The sequence below is a fragment of the Haliotis rubra genome, unplaced genomic scaffold (assembly GCF_003918875.1).
Source record: "Haliotis rubra isolate DU_JTF1 unplaced genomic scaffold, ASM391887v1 Scf880, whole genome shotgun sequence".
NCBI lineage: Eukaryota > Metazoa > Mollusca > Gastropoda > Lepetellida > Haliotidae > Haliotis > Haliotis rubra.
In genome coordinates this window covers 395,763-422,300 of record NW_025767613.1, presented here as the reverse complement: position 1 = coordinate 422,300, position 26,538 = coordinate 395,763, and the positions used below count along the sequence as shown (strand labels likewise).

The 26,538-nt window shown below is 43.6% G+C and overlaps 1 protein-coding gene across 1 annotated transcript in view; it reads right to left on the bottom strand.

The window, feature by feature from the left end:
* Positions 1 to 1,137: 1,137 nt before the first annotated feature.
* Positions 1,138 to 26,538, bottom strand: part of LOC124263415 (multiple epidermal growth factor-like domains protein 10) — a 40,561-nt gene continuing 15,160 nt past the window's right edge. Inside the window, exons 9-11 of the mRNA XM_046698045.1 lie at positions 4,147 to 4,203; positions 3,137 to 3,216; positions 1,138 to 1,536 (exon numbers count right to left, since the gene is read on the bottom strand). Of these exons, the coding sequence (XP_046554001.1) occupies positions 1,138 to 1,536; positions 3,137 to 3,216; positions 4,147 to 4,203 (536 nt within the window). The remainder of the gene's footprint in view (positions 1,537 to 3,136; positions 3,217 to 4,146; positions 4,204 to 26,538) is intronic.

Below are 26,538 nucleotides of genomic sequence, written 5' to 3'. Positions count from 1 at the left end.
TCTTACAACCGCAGGCAGATCCAGCGATTTACAGTCGACGTCCGACCATCGTGATCCAAAACAAAGAAAACAAAACCTCATATCCGAAAATTCAATATCGAAGAAGCTTTCAGCCGAAGACAACCGCAAGCCACAACATCAACATCAACTCAATGACCATCCAGCCGCCATATTCGAAAATCCGTCCGCGGGGCCTCAACCAGCCAAGTGTAGCCTCAAACCCACCGCTACTCCGGACTCGAACTTCCACAACTCTGACAGCAATGAATCCTTCATATTTCGTGTATCGTTTGTAGCCGTAGGCCGATCCAGTGCCACGCGAGCTAAAACATTTCGCTGTACTTTCACCCTTTAGAATTTATTAAAAATGCGCGTCAGCAACAAATCTCGGCATTCAGGGACTAGTGTAAGACCCTGCCGCAATGTGCCGTGACGTCATCAGTAGTGTGACGTCACTGTCAGTACGTTGAGCGCCAAATCTTCTATAGAACCGCTGCACTCTGAGGTCACAGAGTGCAGCGAGATGCAAAAACAAAACCGTTTGTTGTTGTCTATTGTGTGATTAATTACAAACTAATGAACATAAACATGTCATGACAAATGATTTACGTAGAAATTATACACATGAAATGCCGTGTTGGCCATACCAATTACTAGGATCTTTTGTATTTACACTCACCTGATCAAGTTCCAAAACACAACAAATGACAAAAATATTCGAAAAATGTTTCAGCTAAAAGTTTTATTTTCCTAACATACATGCCCAAACATCCTCACCTTAATGCTGAAATATAAACACGATGACGTGTGAACGTCAGCACACCACGTCAGTGTCAGCCGTAATGACATGTACCCATGATCGTTCTTACACCAACACCACACTGACTTCAGTGTCCACCACGTGACACCCCAGGAGATCCGGACAGTTGAGGATGCTCGCCTGCCTCTCGCCACGTTTGTCGCTGTCTCGCCTGCATGGTTGTTCCAGTATGCTGACGTCCACCCCGCCCACAGAGACAGGACAAACTTCACTGTCTCCCCTGTCTCCTCCCCAACAGGCCCATAGTGAAGGATGTTGTCACCGTTATCGTCCACCAGTGACACACTCAGCACTCGGACTCACAAGGAACTCCACCATTATCCCTGTAGGTCCCCCCTTAGTGTTGCCCACATCACCGGTGTGTGTCTTGTTCCACCGTCCTCTCTACTGTTGATGTCCACCCCCGTCCAGAGACAGGACAAACTCCACTGTCTTCCTGTCTCCCTCCCACACAGGCCCAGCCGTAAGGGTAAGTTGTTACCGTTATCGTCCACCAGTGACATTATCAGCACCTCGGACTCACAAGGAGCTTCCACCATTATCCCTTGTGTCCCCCAGTGTGCTGCCTCCATCACCGGTGTCTCTGCTGCTCTCCATCCCCATTGTTGGACGTCTGCGTGACCCGCTGACAGGATCCGCCTCACCTCCTCCAGGTCACCGCTCCTGCTGGCGTAGTAGTAGTAGAGGTCAGTGGGGCCTGCTTTGTGATGGAGTCGCTGTAACACAAAGTAAACTGTGTAACACATTGGGACATCTGCGTTGTGTATTACTGTTTACATCACAGAGTGTTGATACAAGACATGGACATAGATGCATTTATTTGCTCAATTCCAATGAACACTTGTGGGGAACGACAACTGGTTAATGTAATGAAGGATTGTTTGTTAAGCTAAAATAAGCCTTTCTATCAATAATACCTCCTGTGTTTGGCTGGAGAGTACCCATGTTTGGTGGACAGATATAAGCATATTACACTGGGCTTCACTGCGTCTGTTTTATGACGGAGCCGGATCCTGACAGCCCAAAGTGACTTCACATCTCATGAACATTCACCCGATGATACGTCTATCTATCAACTTTGTTAGTAGGGTAGGGGTTAGCTACCACCTGCTGTGTTCTCCCCCAACCTACCGTTCATCTATCAGCCTGTTACTAGTAGGGGGTTAGCCAACACCTGCTGTGTTCTCCCACCTACCGTCTGGTCTATCACCTTGTTAATAGGGTAGGGTTAGCTACCACCTGCTGTGTTCTCCCACCTACCGCTCTATCTATCTGCCTGTTACTGTGGGTAGGCCAGCTACCACCCATGTGTTCTCTCCACCCACCGCCCATCTATCAGCACTGTTACTAGGTAGGGGTTAGCCCGCCGTGTTCTCCCACCCTGCTCGTCTGTCTATCAGCCTGTTACTAGGGTAGGAGTTGGCTACCACCTGCTGTGTTCCCCTCCCACCCCACCGGGTCTGTCCCATCAGCCTGTTACCAGGGTAGGGTCTAGCTACCACCTGCTGTGTTCCCCCCACCCACCGCCCATCTATCAACTTGTTACCAGGTAGGGGTTAGCTACCACCTCGCTGTGTTCTCCCACCCACCGCCCATCTATCAGCCTGTTACTAGGTAGGGGCTAGCTACCACCTGCTTTGTTCTCCCACCTACCGCTCCATCTATCAGCCTGTTACACAGGTAGGAGTTAGCTACCACCTGCTTTGTTTCTCCCGCCTACCGTCTATCTATCAGCTTGTTAGTAGGGTAGGGGTTAGCTACCACCTGCTGTGTTCTCCCACCTACCGTCTATCTATCAACTTGTTACTAGGTAGGGGTTAGCTACCACCTGCTGTGTTCTCCCACCTACCGCCTATCATCTATCAACTTGTTAGCCAGGGTAGGGGTTAGCAACCACCTGCTGTGTTCTCCCACCTACCGCCTCCATCTATCAGCCTGTTACTAGCGTAGGGGTTAGCTAACACCTGCTGTAAGTTCTCCCACCTACCGTCTATCTATCAGCTTGTTACTAGGTAGGGGTTAGGGTACCACCTGCTGGTGTTCTCCCACCTACCGTCTATCTATCAACTTGTTAGTAGGGTAGGGGTTAGCTACCACCCGCTGTGTTCTCCCACCTACTGTCTCATCTATCAGCCTGTTACTAGCGTAGGGTTAGCTACCACCTGCTGTGTTCTCTCCCACCTACCGTCTATCTATCAACTTGCTACTAGGTAGGGGTTAGCTACCACCTGCTGTGTTCTCCCACCTACCGTCTATCTATCAACTTGTTAGTAGGGTAGGGGTTAGCTACCACCTGCTGTGTTCTCCCCCACCTACCGTGTGTAGAAGACGTTGGTTTGGCCCCCTGGGAGCAGATGGTCTGTCTCTGCTCCCACCCTGACTGGGATCAGTGGAGTCTGAAACAGAGAATAGCCTGTTTAGTAAACTATATAGAGCACATTAGCTTGTTTAGTAAACTATATAGAGGACAATAGCATTACAAATCCTGGGCAGGTATACAACAAATAGCCTGTTTAGTAAACTATATAGAGGACAATAGCCTGTTTAGTAAACTATATAAAGCACAATAGCATTACAAATACTGGCCAGGTATACAACAAATAGCCTGTTTAGTAAACTATATAGAGGACAATAGCCTGTTTAGTAAATTATATAAAGCACAATAGCCTGTTTAGCAAACTATATAAAGCACAATAGCAATACAAATACTGGCCAGGTATACAACAAATAGCCTGTTTAGTAAACTATATAGAGGACAATAGCCTGTTTAGTAAACTATATAAGCACAATAGCATTACAAAATACTGGCCAGGTATACAACAAATAGCCTGTTTAGTGAACTATATAGAGCAACAATAGTTATTACAAATACTGGCCAGGTATACAACAAATAGCTTTTTAGTAAACTATATAGAGCAAAAAATAGCCCAAGGTTTAGTTAACTATATAAAAGCACAATAGCATTACAAATACTGGCCAGGCATACAACAAATAGCCTGTTTAGTGAACTATATAGAGCACAATAGCATTACAAATACTGGCCAGGTATACAAAAAATAGCTTGTTTGGGTAAACTATATAGAGCACAATAGCCTGTTTAGTAAAACTATATAAAGCACAATAGCATTACAAAACACTGGCCGGGTATACAACAAATAGCCTGTTTAGTGAACTATATAGAGCACAATAGCATTACAAATACTGGCCAGGTATACAACAAATAGCCTATGTTGAGTTAGAATTAAAGTATGCACGCTTATCATAGCATAGTAAACACATGTTCCCAGATTAAGGAGAGCTAGCACCGGCTGTGTTTTCCCACCTACCCTGTATATCAGACTCTCCTGTGGTCACTTGGGGCAGTGGATTCCGACCAGTCCAGACTGAAACAGGGCATGGGCTGTTATTAAATATGATGTTAAAAGTATCACTGATTTCCATTTTTCCACTGAATAAAATACCGACTTGTTATCAGAGATGTCTAATAGTTTTGTATCCTGGGTAAATCTCTCAATACAACTCAAATTTAGACTGTTGGAAGAAAAACACTTTCAGAATCCTATTACATGTGCTAACGTTCATAGCTTCCAAGTGTCATAAAGCTATACAGCGTCTTTGTTTTTACCTACCCAGATACATTGTCTCTCTTTGTTGTTATGTGGAATTTGTTGATTACAGTTTTAAGTTGTGTAGTAACATAAGTTTAGACACTAAAAAGCATTAACAGTTTTGGATCACTGGATAGACACGCAAGAAAAGCATATCTTCAATACAGTACAATACTGGAGATGTGAAGCAGTTGTATTGGAACAGGAGGAATTACATCATCTACCTTACCTCAGTCTGGATTGATTAGCATATTTGTTTGATTGTATGGATTGTTGGTAGAATGAGAAGGACACGACCACGTGTTCTGGGAAGAATGGGTTTTTTTTAGTCTGTAGGGATGCAGTGTTTCTTGGGTTCATAACAGTTTCAGGCAGGTTGGGTAAATTGCTAAATTCAAATTAAAATTAGCCGTACGACATCAAACAAATTGGCAATTATAACGATAGATGTAAACAGCACTATGTCTAACCTAACGGCAAAACATACATATGTGTTTTGTTTGCAGAGTACGCAAGTGCAGTAGGTCTAGATCTAGATTATGTATACTACACTGAAATAACATGTAAGTCTATGGAAATTACATCAAGTGGCCCAATATAAGTGGCACGGGTCTGTGTGGTGACAAGGGTTGATATTGTGATTGTCCGTGTGATGGACGCCGATGCTGCGATGGTCTATTTTGCAGTCAGTCAGATAATAGGAGAATCCAGCACACGTGCCCTTACGACTGTTATACCTCGTCATTCTATAAAATAACTGCTGCAGAATTCTACTCTTTTTCCACACATTTTCGGAACTGTAATGTGAGAAAGCCTATACTGTAGTCATGGACCTCGTCGTGTGGCATGAAGCTTCGTCTACCAAATTATTCTCGGCCTAACCATCACGTCTGTGTTGCATATACCTGGCATCAAGGTTCACACATGTGCCAAAATTGTCTCGCATTCCGCCGATCGGTAAAAATTAAAACAATGTTGGCTCATGAATGTATATATATTGTCGCCGCCATTTGTTTCCGATACAGGCCAGTGTGGTCTGGGTAAACTTTGTGTGAAGACAGGCAGGGGCATTACGTAAACATATACTGTCAATCAATCTTACTCTATTCCCAATTTCTGGATCCATGTTATTTTCACAATAAGTGTAAAGTAGAAACCAGTAACTCACCCGCCCATCACGCTCAGCACAAGTCATACACTTCTAGTGTCAGTCATGAACTGCCTTTGACTGGCGACACCACACCGAGAAGGTGTTAGTTATGACGTCACTATGACGTGGCAAGTAGAGTCGGTCATATTTTGGCGCCTGACTGCGTGAACGGATCAACCGCTTGTGAGCCAGGCCTATTGTAGCCTGATAATGATATACTGTCCGGCTGCCAGACGCCACGCCAAGATTAATGTGGTGTGGTATATTCTCAACAGACCCATTATCTAACATATATTCAAACAGACGTGTGATTTTATTAGGAAAAGTACAGGGTCCAAGTATTGTACCCCTAGTCGACATGCACCTACACCTCTACAAGCTTTAGAATTACGTCGCTTCAGTGACATGCGTAAAGTGTGAGGCCTGTTGATGCCTATTGTTGCCAGAATTCTGTCACGTGTTACGGTAAAAAAAATTAGAAACCCCTCATCAATGGAATTTTTATACAATAGATATCAGAACGCAAAAAATCATTAACATAATCCAGCATTGTAGGAAGAACAGCCTGTCGGATGTGGGCAAAACACCATAAAGTTAATTAAATCAGTTAAGTCAAATTCCATCCACGTCACATCCGTGTTTATGTAAGAAATAGACCGATCCAACTGTCAATCAAAACAAAGCGCTTCAGTCAGTGAGAAGGTCGGGTGTTCCTTGTGGATATGTTTCACTTAACCCCCTTGATGCCGAGTTTTTTTTCAGGCGCACATTTTCATACGCTTTGAAAAGTGAACGTTGTGCGAGAATTGCGCTCGCGTGGTCCTGGATCTGCGTACGGCTATAAAATTACACAGAAATGTAGAATATTAAATTTCCTATCCGTTGGTATAAATATAAATGCAACTTCCTTGGCGGTTTGAGAAATAGACACTGTTAAATGTTGTCCACAGTTTGTTATGCGTTAAAAAACAGTAAATGTATCCGCTTTTTATCGCGCACCGATAAAAGCACTGTGCTACGAATTTTTTAATGTGGCCTCTTTACGGAAAGTGTTAGCGAAGAAAATGCAGCCTGATATCTGAACGATATAAGTGTATATAAATTGGGTTTATGTGCTTGTGCATAACGTTATACGCTCAACATTAAAAATGACTCGCAATAGACCATTCTTAGCCAATATGCATGACCTCGAGGTCAAATCGAAAGCGAGGCTTAAATAGGTTGACCCCACCTTGAAAATGGCGACCTCGAAAAGGAAAGATTACTGCTGTGTGCCTTTGCGTTGGAGTGATGCCCGTAAGGATTTTACGGTATCTTTTCACCATATTCCCAAGAATAAGATCAGAAGAAGGCAGTGGTTGACGAAAATACTTAGAGATCCTGGAAAATGATTCATAGTAAGTACAAAATAATTACGGCACATGTCATAGTCTAGATCTGCCGTGTAATGTACAAACTGTTCACTATGCAAGGTTTTGATATCAGGGGCTCGTGTACAATGTGAATGTCACACACACACAGACACATTCAAACACCACCCCCACCCCCACACACATTGTCATGTTCAAAATCAGTGATCACCCCCCTAGTTCATATGTACACAATTGACCCCTCCCCCTGCCTCCCAAAACAAACTGGGAGACACCCCAACCCCCACAAACACTGCACCTAAAATCATCATCACCCCCCCTAGTCATAAATTATGAACGGTCCAATATATTAAAAACAATTAAGCATATCGACATGTGCAGACACTCTTGTCATGATGGCAAGGGAATTTTATTTGCAAATATTCTGTGTCCGTGAAATTAGATTGGCTGCAAATCAAAGTAACATTTCAAGTACATATATATGAAGGACATACATTTGTATATGCAGGACATACACATGCTGTTAAAAAAATCTTGAATATGTATCTACTTTCAAAATTACTGCATACTGACCAGTACTTCAGGGATACAGGACATATTACTGGACAATGTAATTACACCAACTGAAATATATTTAGTGTTTAAACATCCATTTCAGATGCTGCTAATTAAGAGTCAGAGAGCATGTAACCAGCTCAGGAACCTCCCATAAGGAATCTACCACAGTCACCATCTCAGATACAGTAAGAATGTCAGATCGTATTAAGTTAATTTTGCCAACATTAAAGAATGTAATACAACTGAACTTTGACCTATATGCTATGTTATTTACATATAAAAATATTGATTGCCCATACTGTCTAAAATATGAAATGATTTTAGCCTCTATTCCTTGATGTATATTTGTAATTCCAGAGATATATTTATTGTTTGTGTGGTCGAAGAGATAATACTGATGCTTTACAATGCTTATTTTACTGTGAAGCAGAGAGTGATACAGCAGCCACTGACCCCAGTCCTACATAGAACAACTCCAGCAAAACTTACATGAACAGGGGAGGCAACTCAAAGAAAAGGTTGACAAAATAGAAAAATTGAACAGAAAACTTGAACTTGAAAAGTTTGGAGTTTGTAAATTCATGTATGATGATAAAAATTGATTGAAAATTTTACAGTATTCCATCATTTCAAACATTGGCACTGATTAGCTGGAACGTTTTCGTTTGTTGAATATCTTCCCAGGTTTTGTGAAGTACCTTGCCCAAACAGCACAAAAATTGACAGACATGAATGTAAATGAAATTGTTTGGTGCTTTTGTGATGTGTAAATGATGGATGAAAAAAAAGAGACAGCTGTAATACATACACATTGATGGATTTAACTGAAAAATAGACAGGTCTTTCATAATGGCATAGTTGTAGATGTAACTTATTTGCTGCTGTTTAATTAATAATTGATGAAAAAGAATGTATTTCATCCTGTTTGAAAAGAGTTAGTTGGGAATCAGAAAAGAACATCATTCATAGGTAAGAGATTATGATAATGTGTAAGGGGAGAAAACTATGATAAAGTATGCATTGATCCAGCGGTAATTGTTGCCATTTATGCCAGACTAATCTAAAAGGATGCTTCTCTGAACATAAATATTGCACCCAATATATTTTCAATTTGCATCCTCTGAAAATTTTATTGTTATTCAATAGTATTACAGTTGGAAGCTATTGTGAATGTGTCTATTGTTATTGGACTTTTAAGACACCATTTCAAAATAAATTATTATTAACTGCACTCCAGGTGTTCGTTATTTATTTGGGTTAATTGTTTGCTGTAGTGTGAATCCTGTTATGTTATTCTGATAATATGTTCTCCTTAAAAATGTCTTCAGTTATAGTGGTACAGAATAAATACACCTGATCTACAATAAATCAATTTTATGGTATAGTAACACAGAATTGAAAATTGGTTCAAATATTCCCTATGCAGGTACCACTTGTCCATTTAGGTAAGTTAATTATTCACCTCCAAATCAGTCAAGGAAAAAACTTGAAAAAATCATCCAGTTTTGTCTTGCACATTGTGTCCCACCAGAGACTATATGATAGATGTTGATTGAAATAAATAGTTTCTACATGATGATGTGGCGATTCGTTTTTCCTCTGCGATTGTAACATGCAGCTACGCGCACAGCGCACACCGCCATCACCACTAGTCCTGTACAACTGTAAATAAATGCGTGAATAAATACCCAATAGTCGATAGGACAAAACATTTTAACAGAAAAAATACCAAACAAATAATTTCATCACATGAATAATACAAACAAATTTGTTTGGTCCAGATCCACTCGAGGAGAGCTATCGTGATCTACATATTACTTATAATCTCGATTATCCAGCTCAAGAATTAACATCACTTCTCCCATGTGGAAGTGGATGATTTGAATCCAGGTCAGGAAATACGTTGAGTCTTTTGCTTTGTTCATATGTTGATGAAGTAAACGTAATTGACTTCCCTTGGTAATATTCCACTATTGTGACTTCCCTTAATAAATGCTGGGCAACATGGTAAACGTTACCTAGATATCTAGGTCATATGACTTATCGTGATGTACAGTAATTATTCACCCTTCAATCCGTGGATATGATACAGAAACATTTGTGTAGCCCTTTCCCATTTCTCTGCGATTTCCCCGAACTACTGGACAGTTTCGTAATGTACCGTTCAAGGGAAATTTGAAACCAGAAAGTATACATTGAGATTTGTCGCCATTATGCGATTGTGTCCTTGCCCCATTTAGCCTCGTTTTGGTACAGATATGAATATTCATGAGGCCTCATTAAGAATGGTCTATAAATGTCAAAAATGGAATTTCTTCTGTGACGTCATACGACGATAGAGAGGTCATACACGTATAATGATAAGGGGGCATAATTCCGTTATGTCTAACAATAAGTCAATGTAACTCAGATCACTTGGAGAGAATTTGTTGTGGATAATGACGCTATATTTTCGTTATTTTATGTTCATGGTGAACCAAACTATTCCAATTCAAAGTTCCCCAGTGTGAGCGGATGCAGTTTGTTAGTTTCACAATTTACAAGAAAAATGACAACGTATTACATGTGAAAGCACGTAATAGCGATTTGGATGGCTCTATCAAATATATAACTTAGTTCTTAGATTCCCATATTATCCTGTTTGTGTAGATGTAAGTTGACTAATTTTGCATCGTTATTACCAGAATACTAACCATATTTTCAAATGTAATGAAATTGCTGAAAATAATACAAGATTTTAGTTGATGTCATTGCTTGTTTTATGCATTTTGCGACGTCGGAAAAAGACGACATTGGTATGCTGATCAGTATATATCTCACCTAATTTCCATTAATTGTATAAAAGGTCTCGGCTTCTACGTAAGAATTTAACACTCTTTAAGACAAAACATAAAATGACTGATTTTTCAAATTTAAATAGTGTCCTGAATATATCAACAAATAGACGGTTTGACAGAGTATCTTATTGTGAACAACACGCGCACATGTTTGGCATCAATTTAACGTAAATAAAAATAATATTTCACAACACTCGAATATTTTGTTTGGGATAAGAATTTTGTTTGTTTATGATTATGTAGCTATTTCTCTTCATACGTATGCAATGAAAGTTGCAAAAAGATAGCTATTCATATATGGAACTATATATTAGAATATGGATGTAAGATTTGTCCGAATTAACACATAAGATGGTATATATATTTCCCAACAATTTTCCAATAAATGTAGTTAGAGGTAGATATCCTGTCATCGCAATATTATTTAATCGAATATGAATTGATTATATTATCGGAAACAATGATAGAAAATCATAAAACGTTTCCAACAAACGCGCACCTGGCCGATCAATATGCATCATTCTTTTGTCTATAAAACGACACAAAATTATGCAATGAACGAGACAATTCCTTTGAATATGTGTGCATATACATTTCATACCATATATAAATCATTTTCATTAATATTATCAGTTTTACAATATAAGGTTGAATTAAATCACCGTTTATTAACCTGTTCATATGAAATTGCGATATTAGCCCAAATAAATTGAATATTGTACATCATAGGAACTAAAGTAGTTGCAGTTATGGCTACGTTTGAACTTCTAACACTTGTGTAAAGGTTTAGAATATGGTGTATTGCACTAAATATGTCAATTTCTTATGTAAATATGATTCAAACAATCAAAAACTTTCAAAGAATAAAACACCGTAAACCCTATATGCACGTATGATATGATATTGAACAAGGCTAAATGTAGATACTGAAGTCAGTTTCATGAAAAAGTATCTGAACTATACGCAAAATATACACCATAATACTGACAGTGTAATCGGAAGGATTGGGCGATTGTGTTTACTCTTGTTCAACCGACCTTCACCTCAAAGAAATTGCCTAGTATGTAGAACAATATGTTGACGTATGACATCACTACCACTGACCGATTTCTTAAAAAATGGCGTCTTTGCTGACAAGGGTACACAGGATTTTGCGAGGACCCTTCCATTGATTCAGGGATCGTTTGTACATAAATATGAGATGTAAGTAATCAGAATGATTCTGACTATCTGTGTGTTGTTATATGTTTTTATCGTTTTCACTATAAGTAAGAGAAAAAGCCAGAAATGCAGATAATTACCGTTGTCGTTCTGCGTGATTTTGCGTCAGTCATGGCGTCACGCTGCACGGAAACTTTGACAATTTCTTAAGAACTATTACTTCATTGCATTGTATCTATTTATAATTTCCTATTTCTTGCTACGATACTCTTTCCATGCATATTCCAAAGGTATTGAGCCATTGCAAGCAATGAATAGACGGATGAATGTTGAAAAATTTAAGAAAATGCTACGCAGTGTAAAATCGGAATTTGTCTTTTGTTTACATTTCAGAGAAGCGCAGTCTCTCAAGCACAGCGTTCGTTTTCACACCCAATATGTTTCGTCTCATTTTATCTAGACAGTTGGTATTGGTGACGCAGACCAGTTGCAATTTGATTCTAAAATGCATGGGGAATTCAGTGATGCATTTTTCGAAGCTGAATATGAAATATACGTGATGTAATAGGCGTCTCAATACCGGCCTTAGCGAAACGTGATTTTGTAAACACTATCCAATATGGCGGAAATAGTCCAGTCATCCTGGTAAGATTCTGACCTAACCCACCACAAATTGCAACAGAAATGATTTCAACTGTTTTAAGATCCTGAACCATTCCTTTATAACATATAAAAAGTCTAGGAAAATCTCAGTGGTGGAACAAGGTCAAATCCGACTCTCAAGGTCATAGGGGTCATCTTCGCTTTCGAAATCTTAGATGGAAATGCAAACTTTTTTGTAATCTACTCAATTGTGTCAAGTTATATATCAAATAAAAGCTCTGTTTACAGGCTTTTCAAGGATATACGTTTAATAGGTATTAGCCTCATAATATTTGTTTTATTTTTAAAAAACGTTCTGAAAAGTATGAAAATCGTTTCAGACATCCACATGTATGTGTATGCTACGATTATGTAAAACTAATATCTGCTAAAAACAATGTTTTAATAATTTTAAAACATTGTACTTTTATATCTTTAAAAATAAAAACGAACATTTAAAAATGCAGTTAAAGTCCTTTAAATTTTAATTGACTAACATTTGTTGTCCTGCCAATGATTGACATGAGCACAAGTGACTTGTCACCACACAAGACATGGAAAACAATGTCACACCAATCGTCACTTTTGATCAGTCTCTCTGGCGGAAAGCTTGAATGAAAATTTCCAGTGAGCCTTCATCAAGGGATTTGAAGAAGGTCGCCTTTTGGGATGGATTCGAAATATCATGTCTTGATGGGGTCTATTTGAACTTCTGGTAGTGATATATGCCAGTAACACAATTAGTTACATACTAACAGGGAAAGCTGTTGCCAGAGCTATTCCAGCTCACTTTCTTGTAGCCACAGCTCTCAGTGCACTGTTAGTATCAAGAGCTTTTAACGTGAACCTTCCTACGTTTTGTAAGCCTTCTGATGAAGCTGACCTTGCCACTCCCCTTCGAAACAGCGATGGTGAAGATCTCAACATGGCGGCAGTGCTGTACGATGAGCTGATGAGTGAATCCTTGACTGTTGGTGAAGTCTCTTTTTCAAACACATAAAGAACATACACCATCAGTTAAACCCAGAAAAAGGGGCGGTGGGGTAGCCTAGTGGTTAAAGCGTTGGCTCGTCACGCCGAACACCCGGGTTCGAATCCCCACATGGGTACAATGTGGTACAATGTGTGTCCCCAGCCGTGATGTTGCTGGAATATTGCTAAAAGCAGCATAAAACCAAACTCAGTCAGTCAGTATACCCAGAAAAAAGATGCACTAAGCAACATGAGGACAGCAAAACTTAGGATCCAGTATATGAACATGATAGATATCTTGTGGAATTTCATTAAAGCTGAAACATTTGGAAATGGGAAGATGCACCCAATGTCTATTGTCATAACTTGTATACCAAATCAGTTGAGTTGTACGTTCAGTTGATGACTTCCCTGCAAGGAACACATCCCAAGACCTTCTAACTGAGGTCATCATATGCCGTTATATGCCGTTCCGATCACTATTGGGGAGGACTTTCAACAGATCTTGTGATTGAACAGGTGCTCATGCGGAGCATTAAGACAAACGGAGAACTTACAAGGGAGACAGGCATGTCTGAAACGCAAAGGCTCATGTCAATACCATCATGCACGGAAGTCAGCAATGCAATGAGTGATCTTACAAGTAGTGGAAACAGAAACTCTGAACTACACAAGGATATGTCCAGTGCAAGACAGGAGAGAGACAAGAATGTGGGCATGAAACTACTCCATTTCCTTCAAGACAGAGACCCATTCAAACCTGATCCTGGCCTCAGAAACATTGCAAATAGTATACAACTGTGAATGCAGATGATGCATGTTGTGTTGGTAGCTCAATTTTGGACTCTATGACAAACACTACCACTGGCGATTTCAAATTCAAAAAGGAGTGAGTGAGTGAGTTTAGTTTTACTCCGCACTCACCAATATTCCAGCTATACGGCGGCGGTCTGTAAATAATCAAATCTGGACCAGACAATCCAGGCAATCCAGTGATCGAGCATGAGCATCGATTGGCAACATTGGTCCAGTTTTAGTGTTTCAACGGTTTCTGATTGCCGCTAGAAAGCAAACAACCTGCCCTGGCTTCATTCATATCAACATTGGATGGTGGTTTTTCCCCTGGTCCAGCTTCTGATGCTGTTTATGTTCTCGATGGAAGGGCTTTGCTTCATACACTACCTTGGCCACGTGGAGAATCTTATGCTGGGTTGTGCATCATGTACTGCATATATGTCAAAATACACTATGACAGAGGTACTGTCGTGTTCGATGGATACTGAAGTTCTTGGACAAAGTATACAACATAACTGAGATGGACTTGTCGGACCAACAGTTAAATTTGATGACAGTCTGATCTTTCACTCAAAGAAAGAGTCATGCTCGCCACTGTTCAGAACAAAAACAGTTCGTCATGATGTGTTCCTATCACCAAGCTGAAGGATGTGACACAGTTCAGGCCACCGGTGATGTTGTGATAGTTCTAACAGCAGTTTCACTGGCATGCCATCAACAGTTGTCAAAGGGGACGACACGGATCTGCCGGTCCTCCCTGTGCCATCACGCAAATCTGGAATTGCATGATATCTTCGTGCTGTCAATCCCCAAGAAAAGTTCTTTGAAAAGAATTCCAGTTTGGAATATCAGTGAAACCAAGAAGAAGCTTGGAGAAGACGCTTGTCAGAACTTGTTCATACATGCTGTCTTAGGCTGTGATACGACATCAAGAATCCATGGAATTGGAAAAGCTGTTGCCATGAAAAAGTTTCAGGACGATCTATGTTTCAGAGAATGTGGGAAACTATTCACCCAGCCCATTGAATCCATAACAACAGAATCAGAGAACTGTTGTAAAGTAAACCGAAAAAGGACATTGCCTATCTGTCAAGGAAGTGTAACTAAAGGGGACACATAGTCACAGTACTTTGTCCAAGTTTAATTGCACGTTGCTGTATCCGGCCGGTCACAGGTGGGCTCGATCCCAGCACCTTAAGCTCACTGGACCATTAACCTGGCGCTTTAGACAGCCACCCGACACACACACACCCACACACACCCACAGACCCACACACCCAATCCAATATAGATCGTTAAATCTATTTCATTATTAGACTATTGGTTGATACCGATCCATCACAATATTTCTTCATGCAAAAACTGTCACACAATTGAAGAATGGTATGTTGGGCATAATCGTAGCATACATATACATGTGGATGGTGGAACACAATTTTCATACTTTTCGGAATGATGTTTTAAAAATATAACAAATATGATGAGGCTAATACCTATTAAAGCATATGTCTTTGAAAAACCTGTAAACAGAGCTTTCATTTGATATATGACATGACACAATTGAGTAGATTATAACAAAAGTTTGCATTTCCATCTAATATTTCGAAAGCGAAGATGACCCCTATGACCTTGACGGTCGATTTTCCTAGACTTTTTATATGTTATAAAGAAATGGTTCAGGATCTTAAAACAGTTGCAATCATTTCTGTTGCAATTTGTGGTGGGTATTCATGTAAATTGACTGGACTAAAAGCGCTCTACGGCGTTCGTGTAAGTGCATTTTCGAAAACATCCAAACCGATTCTAGGTTCATCGGCAACGTTTAAGAATTATAATTAGCGATTTCATGTAAAACTGATATCAGTGATCATGAATATGTTATTTTTGAAATTCAATGCTCCCAGTAATTATCCGATTTTCACACTTCAAAACATACAGCAAATAACGCTGTGAATCGCGATTTCGTACTGTGTCAAAAATGGCGACATTTTCGATAAAGCCTATTTTGAAAGGTCATTTTCAGCACTTGAGCTTTGTCTAAAGTGATAGTGGGTGGTATCAAGAAACAGAATTCGAAACTGTGAAAGGTATTTGTGTGCGTGGGATATGTTGATTTTTATTGGACTTGAAATTGAGGGTTGAAGGGGAAGGACACTTAAAAACGTTACTTCCAAGATCCAAGGATGCGTGTGAGTCTGGTTTGTGCCGACTACTGCTCTCCATTACATATCCATTGGACCAATGTATGTTTCTCCATCAACGACAAAGATTGGAACAGATAAAAGTGTGGTTTAAACTCTGAACTGAGAGGTAGATCTATCCTTTGTATTTTAATCAGGGTAGAGAGTAGAACATCTTGAAACCAATTCGATCACTTTATTGCTACTAAAATGTATTGTAGCAGTGATGGTAGAGGTCTGTGGGGTGTCTGTATCTTGTTGGTAAAGTCTATTGTCTGTGTGGCAGCAGTGAGGGTAGAGGTCTGTGGGGTGTCTGTATCTTGTTGGTAAAGCCTATTGTCTGTGTGGCAGCAGTGAGGGTAGAGGTCTGTGGGGTGTCTGTATCTTGTTGGTAAAGTCTATTGTCTGTGTGGCAGCAGTGAGGGTAGAGGCCTGTGGGTGTCTGTATCTTGTTGGTAAAGTCTATTGTCTGTGTGGCAGCAGTGAGGGTAGAGGCCTGTGGGGTGTCTGTATCTTGTTGGTAAAGTCTATTGTCTGTGTGGCAGCAGTGAGGGTAGAGGTCTGTGGGGTGTCTGTATCTTGTTGGTAAAGTCTATTGTCTGTGTGGCAGCAGTGAGAGGGTAGAGGCCTGTGGTGTGTCTGTATCTTGTTGGTAAAGTCTATTGTCTGTGTGGCAGCAGTGAGGGTAGAGGCCTGTGGTGTGTCTGTATCTTGTTGGTAAAGTCTATTGTCTGTGTGGCAGCAGTGAGGGTAGAGGTCTGTGGGGTGTCTGTATCTTGTTGGTAAAGTCTATTGTCTGTGTGGCAGCAGTGAGGGTAGAGGTCTGTGGGGTGTCTGTATCTTGTTGGTAAAGCTCTATTGTCTGTGTGGCAGCAGTGAGGGTAGAGGTCTGTGGGGTGTCTGTATCTTGTTGGTAAAGTCTATTGTCTGTGTGGCAGCAGTGAGGGTAGAGGTCTGTGGGGTGTCTGTATCTTGTTGGTAAAGTCTATTGTCTGTGTGGCAGCAGTGAGGATACATGCCTGTGGGGTGTCTGTATCTTGATGGTAAAGTCTATTGTCTGTGTGGCAGCAGTGAGGGTAGAGGTCTGTGGGGTGTCTGTATCTTGTTGGTAAAGTCTATTGTCTGTGTGGCAGCAGTGAGGGTAGAGGTCTGTGGGGTGTCTGTATCTTGTTGGTAAAGCCCATTGTCTGTGTGGCAGCAGTGAGGGTAGAGGCCTGTGGGTGTCTGTATCTTGTTGGTAAAGTCTATTGTCTGTGTGGCAGCAGTGAGGGTAGAGGTCTGTGGGGTGTCTGTATCTTGTTGGTAAAGCCCATTGTCTGTGTGGCAGCAGTGAGGGTAGAGGTCTGTGGGGTGTCTGTATCTTGTTGGTAAAGTCTATTGTCTGTGTGGCAGCAGTGAGGGTAGAGGTCTGTGGGGTGTCTGTATCTTGTTGGTAAAGTCTATTGTCTGTGTGGCAGCAGTGAGGGTAGAGGTCTGTGGGTGTCTGTATCTTGTTGGTAAAGTCTATTGTCTGTGTGGCAGCAGTGAGGGTAGAGGTCTGTGGGGGTGTCTGTATCTTGTTGGTAAAGTCCATTGTCTGTGTGGCAGCAGTGAGGGTAGAGGTCTGTGGGGTGTCTGTATCTTGTTGGTAAAGTCCATTGTCTGTGTGGCAGCAGTGAGGGGGTAGAGGTCTGTGGGGTGTCTGTATCTTGTTGGTAAAGCTCCATTGTCTGTGTGGCAGCAGTGAGGGTAGAGGTCTGTGGGGTGTCTGTATCTTGTTGGTAAAGTCTATTGTCTGTGTGGCAGCAGCAGTGAGGGTAGAGGTCTGTGGGGTGTCTGTATCTTGTTGGTAAAGTCCATTGTCTGTGTGGCAGCAGTGAGGGTAGAGGTCTGTGGGTGTCTGTATCTTGTTGGTAAAGTCTATTGTCTGTGTGGCAGCAGTGAGGGTAGAGGTCTGTGGGGTGTCTGTATCTTGTTGGTAAAGTCTATTGTCTGTGTGGCAGCAGTGAGGGTAGAGGTCTGTGGGGTGTCTGTATCTTGTTGGTAAAGTCCATTGTCTGTGTGGCAGCAGTGAGGGTAGAGGTCTGTGGGGTGTCTGTATCTTGTTGGTAAAGTCTATTGTCTGTGTGGCAGCAGTGAGGGTAGAGGTCTGTGGGGTGTCTGTATCTTGTTGGTAAAGTCTATTGTCTGTGTGGCAGCAGTGAGGGTAGAGGTCTGTGGGGTGTCTGTATCTTGTTGGTAAAGTCTATTGTCTGTGTGGCAGTGGAGGGTAGAGGTCTGTGGGTGTGTCTGTATCTTGTTGGTAAAGTCTATTGTCTGTGTGGCAGCAGTGAGGGTAGAGGTCTGTGGGGTGTCTGTATCTTGTTGGTAAAGTCTATTGTCTGTGTGGCAGCAGTGAGGGTAGAGGTCTGTGGGGTGTCTGTATCTTGTTGGTAAAGTCTATTGTCTGTGTGGCAGCAGTGAGGGTAGAGGTCTGTGGGGTGTCTGTATCTTGTTGGTAAAGTCTATTGTCTGTGTGGCAGCAGTGAGGGTAGAGGTCTGTGGGGTGTCTGTATCTTGTTGGTAAAGTCTATTGTCTGTGTGGCAGCAGTGAGGGTAGAGGTCTGTGGGGTGTCTGTATCTTGTTGGTAAAGTCTATTGTCTGTGTGGCAGCAGTGAGGGTAGAGGTCTGTGGGGTGTCTGTATCTTGTTGGTAAAGTCCATTGTCTGTGTGGCAGCAGTGAGGGTAGAGGTCTGTGGGGTGTCTGTATCTTGTTGGTAAAGTCTATTGTCTGTGTGGCAGCAGTGAGGGTAGAGGTCTGTGGGGTGTCTGTATCTTGTTGGTAAAGTCCATTGTCTGTGTGGCAGCAGTGAGGGTAGAGGTCTGTGGGGTGTCTGTATCTTGTTGGTAAAGTCTATTGTCTGTGTGGCAGCAGTGAGGGTAGAGGTCTGTGGGGTGTCTGTATCTTGTTGGTAAAGTCTATTGTCTGTGTGGCAGCAGTGAGGGTAGAGGTCTGTGGGGTGTCTGTATCTTGTTGGTAAAGTCTATTGTCTGTGTGGCAGCAGTGAGGGTAGAGGTCTGTGGGGGGTCTGTATCTTGTTGGTAAAGTCTATTGTCTGTGTGGCAGCAGTGAGGGTAGAGGTCTGTGGGGTGTCTGTATCTTGATGGTAAAGTCTATTGTCTGTGTGGCAGCAGTGAGGGTAGAGGTCTGTGGGGTGTCTGTATCTTGTTGGTAAAGCCCATTGTCTGTGTGGCAGCAGTGAGGGTAGAGGTCTGTGGGGTGTCTGTATCTTGTTGGTAAAGTCCATTGTCTGTGTGGCAGCAGTGAGGGTAGAGGTCTGTGGGGTGTCTGTATCTTGTTGGTAAAGTCTATTGTCTGTGTGGCAGCAGTGAGGGTAGAGGTCTGTGGGGTGTCTGTATCTTGTTGGTAAAGTCTATTGTCTGTGTGGCAGCAGTGAGGGTAGAGGTCTGTGGGGTGTCTGTATCTTGTTGGTAAAGTCTATTGTCTGTGTGGCAGCAGTGAGGGTAGAGGTCTGTGGGGTGTCTGTATCTTGTTGGTAAAGTCTATTGTCTGTGTGGCAGCAGTGAGGGTAGAGGTCTGTGGGGTGTCTGTATCTTGTTGGTAAAGTCCATTGTCTGTGTGGCAGCAGTGAGGGTAGAGGTCTGTGGGGTGTCTGTATCTTGTTGGTAAAGTCTATTGTCTGTGTGGCAGCAGTGAGGGTAGAGGTCTGTGGGTGTCTGTATCTTGTTGGTAAAGTCTATTGTCTGTGTGGCAGCAGTGAGGGTAGAGGTCTGTGGGGTGTCTGTATCTTGTTGGTAAAGCCCATTGTCTGTGTGGCAGCAGTGAGGGTAGAGGTCTGTGGGTGTCTGTATCTTGTTGGTAAAGTCTATTGTCTGTGTGGCAGCAGTGAGGGTAGAGGTCTGTGGGTGTCTGTGTATCTTGTTGGTAAAGTCTATTGTCTGTGTGGCAGCAGTGAGGGTAGAGGTCTGTGGGGTGTCTGTATCTTGTTGGTAAAGTCTATTGTCTGTGTGGCAGCAGTGAGGGTAGAGGTCTGTGGGGTGTCTGTATCTTGTTGGTAAAGTCTATTGTCTGTGTGGCAGCAGTGAGGGTAGAGGTCTGTGGGGTGTCTGTATCTTGTTGGTAAAGTCTATTGTCTGTGTGGCAGCAGTGAGGGTAGAGGTCTGTGGGGTGTCTGTATCTTGTTGGTAAAGTCTATTGTCTGTGTGGCAGCAGTGAGGGTAGAGGTCTGTGGGGTGTCTGTATCTTGTTGGTAAAGTCTATTGTCTGTGTGGCAGCAGTGAGGGTAGAGGTCTGTGGGGTGTCTGTATCTTGTTGGTAAAGTCTATTGTCTGTGTGGCAGCAGTGAGGGTAGAGGTCTGTGGGGTGTCTGTATCTTGTTGGTAAAGTCTATTGTCTGTGTGGCAGCAGTGAGGGTAGAGGTCTGTGGGGTGTCTGTATCTTGTTGGTAAAGTCTATTGTCTGTGTGGCAGCAGTGAGGGTAGAGGTCTGTGGGGTGTCTGTATCTTGTTGGTAAAGCTCCATTGTCTGTGTGGCAGCAGTGAGGGTAGAGGTCTGTGGGGTGTCTGTATCTTGTTGGTAAAGTCTATTGTCTGTGTGGCAGCAGTGAGGGTAGAGGTCTGTGGGGTGTCTCTGTATCTTGTTGGTAAAGTCTATTGTCTGTGTGGCAGCAGTGAGGGTAGAGGTCTGTGGGGTGTCTGTATCTTGTTGGTAAAGTCTATTGTCTGTGTGGCAGCAGTGAGGGTAGAGGTCTGTGGGGTGTCTGTATCTTGTTGGTAAAGTCTATTGTCTGTGTGGCAGCAGTGAGGGTAGAGGTCTGTGGGGTGTCTGTATCTTGTTGGTAAAGTCTATTGTCTGTGTGGGCAGCAGTGAGGGTAGAGGTCTGTGGGGTGTCTGTATCTTGTTGGTAAAGTCTATTGTCTGTGTGGCAGCAGTGAGGGTAGAGGTCTGTGGGGTGTCTGTATCTTGTTGGTAAAGTCTATTGTCTGTGTGGCAGCAGTGAGGGTAGAGGTCTGTGGGGTGTCTGTATCTTGTTGGTAAAGCTCCATTGTCTGTGTGGCAGCAGTGAGGGTAGAGGTCTGTGGGGTGTCTCTGTATCTTGTTGGTAAAGTCTATTGTCTGTGTGGCAGCAGTGAGGGTAGAGGTCTGTGGGGTGTCTGTATCTTGTTGGTAAAGTCTATTGTCTGTGTGGCAGCAGTGAGGGTAGAGGTCTGTGGGGTGTCTGTATCTTGTTGGTAAAGTCTATTGTCTGTGTGGCAGCAGTGAGGGTAGAGGTCTGTGGGGTGTCTGTATCTTGTTGGTAAAGTCTATTGTCTGTGTGGCAGCAGCAGTGAGGGTAGAGGTCTGTGGGGTGTCTGTATCTTGTTGGTAAAGTCTATTGTCTGTGTGGCAGCAGTGAGGGTAGAGGTCTGTGGGGTGTCTGTATCTTGTTGGTAAAGTCTATTGTCTGTGTGGCAGCAGTGAGGGTAGAGGTCTGTGGGGTGTCTGTATCTTGTTGGTAAAGTCTATTGTCTGTGTGGCAGCAGTGAGGGTAGAGGTCTGTGGGGTGTCTGTATCTTGTTGGTAAAGTCTATTGTCTGTGTGGCAGCAGTGAGGGTAGAGGTCTGTGGGGTGTCTGTATCTTGTTGGTAAAGTCTATTGTCTGTGTGGCAGCAGTGAGGGTAGAGGTCTGTGGGTGTCTGTATCTTGTTGGTAAAGTCTATTGTCTGTGTGGCAGCAGTGAGGGTAGAGGTCTGTGGGGTGTCTGTATCTTGTTGGTAAAGTCTATTGTCTGTGTGGCAGCAGTGAGGGTAGAGGTCTGTGGGGTGTCTGTATCTTGTTGGTAAAGTCTATTGTCTGTGTGGCAGCAGTGAGGGTAGAGGTCTGTGGGGTGTCTGTATCTTGTTGGTAAAGTCTATTGTCTGTGTGGCAGCAGTGAGGGTAGAGGTCTGTGGGGTGTCTGTATCTTGTTGGTAAAGCTCCATTGTCTGTGTGGCAGCAGTGAGGGTAGAGGTCTGTGGGGTGTCTGTGTATCTTGTTGGTAAAGTCTATTGTCTGTGTGGCAGCAGTGAGGGTAGAGGTCTGTGGGTGTCTGTATCTTGTTGGTAAAGTCTATTGTCTGTGTGGCAGCAGTGAGGGTAGAGGTCTGTGGGGTGTCTGTATCTTGTTGGTAAAGTCTATTGTCTGTGTGGCAGCAGTGAGGGTAGAGGTCTGTGGGGTGTCTGTATCTTGTTGGTAAAGCTCCATTGTCTGTGTGGCAGCAGTGAGGGTAGAGGTCTGTGGGGTGTCTCTGTATCTTGTTGGTAAAGTCTATTGTCTGTGTGGCAGCAGTGAGGGTAGAGGTCTGTGGGGTGTCTGTATCTTGTTGGTAAAGTCTATTGTCTGTGTGGCAGCAGTGAGGGTAGAGGTCTGTGGGGTGTCTGTATCTTGTTGGTAAAGTCTATTGTCTGTGTGGCAGCAGTGAGGGTAGAGGTCTGTGGGGTGTCTGTATCTTGTTGGTAAAGTCTATTGTCTGTGTGGCAGCAGTGAGGGTAGAGGTCTGTGGGGTGTCTGTATCTTGTTGGTAAAGTCTATTGTCTGTGTGGCAGCAGTGAGGGTAGAGGTCTGTGGGGTGTCTGTATCTTGTTGGTAAAGTCTATTGTCTGTGTGGCAGCAGTGAGGGTAGAGGTCTGTGGGGTGTCTGTATCTTGTTGGTAAAGTCTATTGTCTGTGTGGCAGCAGTGAGGGTAGAGGTCTGTGGGGTGTCTGTATCTTGTTGGTAAAGTCTATTGTCTGTGTGGCAGCAGTGAGGGTAGAGGTCTGTGGGGTGTCTGTATCTTGTTGGTAAAGTCTATTGTCTGTGTGGCAGCAGTGAGGGTAGAGGTCTGTGGGGTGTCTGTATCTTGTTGGTAAAGTCTATTGTCTGTGTGGCAGCAGTGAGGGTAGAGGTCTGTGGGGTGTCTGTATCTTGTTGGTAAAGTCTATTGTCTGTGTGGCAGCAGTGAGGGTAGAGGTCTGTGGGGTGTCTGTATCTTGTTGGTAAAGTCTATTGTCTGTGTGGCAGCAGTGAGGGTAGAGGTCTGTGGGGTGTCTGTATCTTGTTGGTAAAGTCTATTGTCTGTGTGGCAGCAGTGAGGGTAGAGGTCTGTGGGGTGTCTGTATCTTGTTGGTAAAGTCTATTGTCTGTGTGGCAGCAGTGAGGGTAGAGGTCTGTGGGGTGTCTGTATCTTGTTGGTAAAGTCTATTGTCTGTGTGGCAGCAGTGAGGGTAGAGGTCTGTGGGGTGTCTGTATCTTGTTGGTAAAGTCCATTGTCTGTGTGGCAGCAGTGAGGGTAGAGGTCTGTGGGGTGTCTGTATCTTGTTGGTAAAGTCTATTGTCTGTGTGGCAGCAGTGAGGGTAGAGGTCTGTGGGGTGTCTGTATCTTGTTGGTAAAGTCTATTGTCTGTGTGGCAGCAGTGAGGGTAGAGGTCTGTGGGGTGTCTGTATCTTGTTGGTAAAGCTCCATTGTCTGTGTGGCAGCAGTGAGGGTAGAGGTCTGTGGGGTGTCTGTATCTTGTTGGTAAAGTCTATTGTCTGTGTGGCAGCAGTGAGGGTAGAGGTCTGTGGGTGTGTCTGTATCTTGTTGGTAAAGCCCATTGTCTGTGTGGCAGCAGTGAGGGTAGAGGTCTGTGGGGTGTCTGTATCTTGTTGGTAAAGTCTATTGTCTGTGTGGCAGCAGTGAGGGTAGAGGTCTGTGGGGTGTCTGTATCTTGTTGGTAAAGTCTATTGTCTGTGTGGCAGCAGTGAGGGTAGAGGTCTGTGGGTGTCTGTATCTTGTTGGTAAAGTCTATTGTCTGTGTGGCAGCAGTGAGGGTAGAGGTCTGTGGGGTGTCTGTATCTTGTTGGTAAAGTCTATTGTCTGTGTGGCAGCAGTGAGGGTAGAGGTCTGTGGGGTGTCTGTATCTTGTTGGTAAAGTCCATTGTCTGTTGTCTGTGTGGCAGCAGTGAGGGTAGAGGTCTGTGGGTGTCTGTATCTTGTTGGTAAAGTCTATTGTCTGTGTGGCAGCAGTGAGGGTAGAGGTCTGTGGGGTGTCTGTATCTTGTTGGTAAAGTCTATTGTCTGTGTGGCAGCAGTGAGGGTAGAGGTCTGTGGGTGTCTGTATCTTGTTGGTAAAGTCTATTGTCTGTGTGGCAGCAGTGAGGGTAGAGGTCTGTGGGGTGTCTGTATCTTGTTGGTAAAGTCCATTGTCTGTGTGGCAGCAGTGAGGGTAGAGGTCTGTGGGGTGTCTGTATCTTGTTGGTAAAGTCTATTGTCTGTGTGGCAGCAGTGAGGGTAGAGGTCTGTGGGGTGTCTGTATCTTGTTGGTAAAGTCTATTGTCTGTGTGGCAGCAGTGAGGGTAGAGGTCTGTGGTGTGTCTGTATCTTGTTGGTAAAGTCTATTGTCTGTGTGGCAGCAGTGAGGGTAGAGGTCTGTGGGGTGTCTGTATCTTGTTGGTAAAGTCTATTGTCTGTGTGGCAGCAGTGAGGGTAGAGGTCTGTGGGGTGTCTGTATCTTGTTGGTAAAGTCTATTGTCTGTGTGGCAGCAGTGAGGGTAGAGGTCTGTGGGGTGGGTGTCTGTATCTTGTTGGTAAAGTCTATTGTCTGTGTGGCAGCAGTGAGGGTAGAGGTCTGTGGGTGTCTGTATCTTGTTGGTAAAGTCTATTGTCTGTGTGGCAGCAGTGAGGGTAGAGGTCTGTGGGGTGTCTGTGTATCTTGTTGGTAAAGTCTATTGTCTGTGTGGCAGCAGTGAGGGTAGAGGTCTGTGGGGTGTCTGTATCTTGTTGGTAAAGTCTATTGTCTGTGTGGCAGCAGTGAGGGTAGAGGTCTGTGGGGTGTCTGTATCTTGTTGGTAAAGTCTATTGTCTGTGTGGCAGCAGTGAGGGTAGAGGTCTGTGGGTGTCTGTATCTTGTTGGTAAAGTCTATTGTCTGTGTGGCAGCAGTGAGGGTAGAGGTCTGTGGGGTGTCTGTATCTTGTTGGTAAAGTCTATTGTCTGTGTGGCAGCAGTGAGGGAAGGTAGAGGTCTGTGGGTGTCTGTATCTTGTTGGTAAAGTCTATTGTCTGTGTGGCAGCAGTGAGGGTAGAGGTCTGTGGGGTGTCTGTATCTTGTTGGTAAAGTCTATTGTCTGTGTGGCAGCAGTGAGGGTAGAGGTCTGTGGGTGTCTGTATCTTGTTGGTAAAGTCTATTGTCTGTGTGGCAGCAGTGAGGGTAGAGGTCTGTGGGGTGTCTGTATCTTGTTGGTAAAGTCTATTGTCTGTGTGGCAGCAGTGAGGGTAGAGGTCTGTGGGGTGTCTGTATCTTGTTGGTAAAGTCTATTGTCTGTGTGGCAGCAGTGAGGGTAGAGGTCTGTGTGGTGTGTCTGTATCTTGTTGGTAAAAAGTCTATTGTCTGTGTGGCAGCAGTGAGGGTAGAGGTCTGTGGGGTGTCTGTATCTTGTTGGTAAAGTCTATTGTCTGTGTGGCAGCAGTGAGGGTAGAGGTCTGTGGGTGTCTGTATCTTGTTGGTAAAGTCTATTGTCTGTGTGGCAGCAGTGAGGGTAGAGGTCTGTGGGTGTGTCTGTATCTTGTTGGTAAAGTCTATTGTCTGTGTGGCAGCAGTGAGGGTAGAGGTCTGTGGGTGTCTGTATCTTGTTGGTAAAGTCTATTGTCTGTGTGGCAGCAGTGAGGGTAGAGGTCTGTGGGGTGTCTGTATCTTGTTGGTAAAGTCTATTGTCTGTGTGGCAGCAGTGAGGGTAGAGGTCTGTGGGGTGTCTGTATCTTGTTGGTAAAGTCTATTGTCTGTGTGGCAGCAGTGAGGGTAGAGGTCTGTGGGGTGTCTGTATCTTGTTGGTAAAGTCTATTGTCTGTGTGGCAGCAGTGAGGGTAGAGGTCTGTGGGGTGTCTGTATCTTGTTGGTAAAGTCTATTGTCTGTGTGGCAGCAGTGAGGGTAGAGGTCTGTGGGTGTCTGTATCTTGTTGGTAAAGTCTATTGTCTGTGTGGCAGCAGTGAGGGTAGAGGTCTGTGGGGTGTCTGTATCTTGTTGGTAAAGTCTATTGTCTGTGTGGCAGCAGTGAGGGTAGAGGTCTGTGGGGTGTCTGTATCTTGTTGGTAAAGTCCATTGTCTGTGTGGCAGCAGTGAGGGTAGAGGTCTGTGGGGTGTCTGTATCTTGTTGGTAAAGTCTATTGTCTGTGTGGCAGCAGTGAGGGTAGAGGTCTGTGGGGTGTCTGTATCTTGTTGGTAAAGTCTATTGTCTGTGTGGCAGCAGTGAGGGTAGAGGTCTGTGGGGTGTCTGTATCTTGTTGGTAAAGTCTATTGTCTGTGTGGCAGCAGTGAGGGTAGAGGTCTGTGGGGTGTCTGTATCTTGTTGGTAAAGTCTATTGTCTGTGTGGCAGCAGTGAGGGTAGAGGTCTGTGGGGTGTCTGTATCTTGTTGGTAAAGTCTATTGTCTGTGTGGCAGCAGTGAGGGTAGAGGTCTGTGGGGTGTCTGTATCTTGTTGGTAAAGTCTATT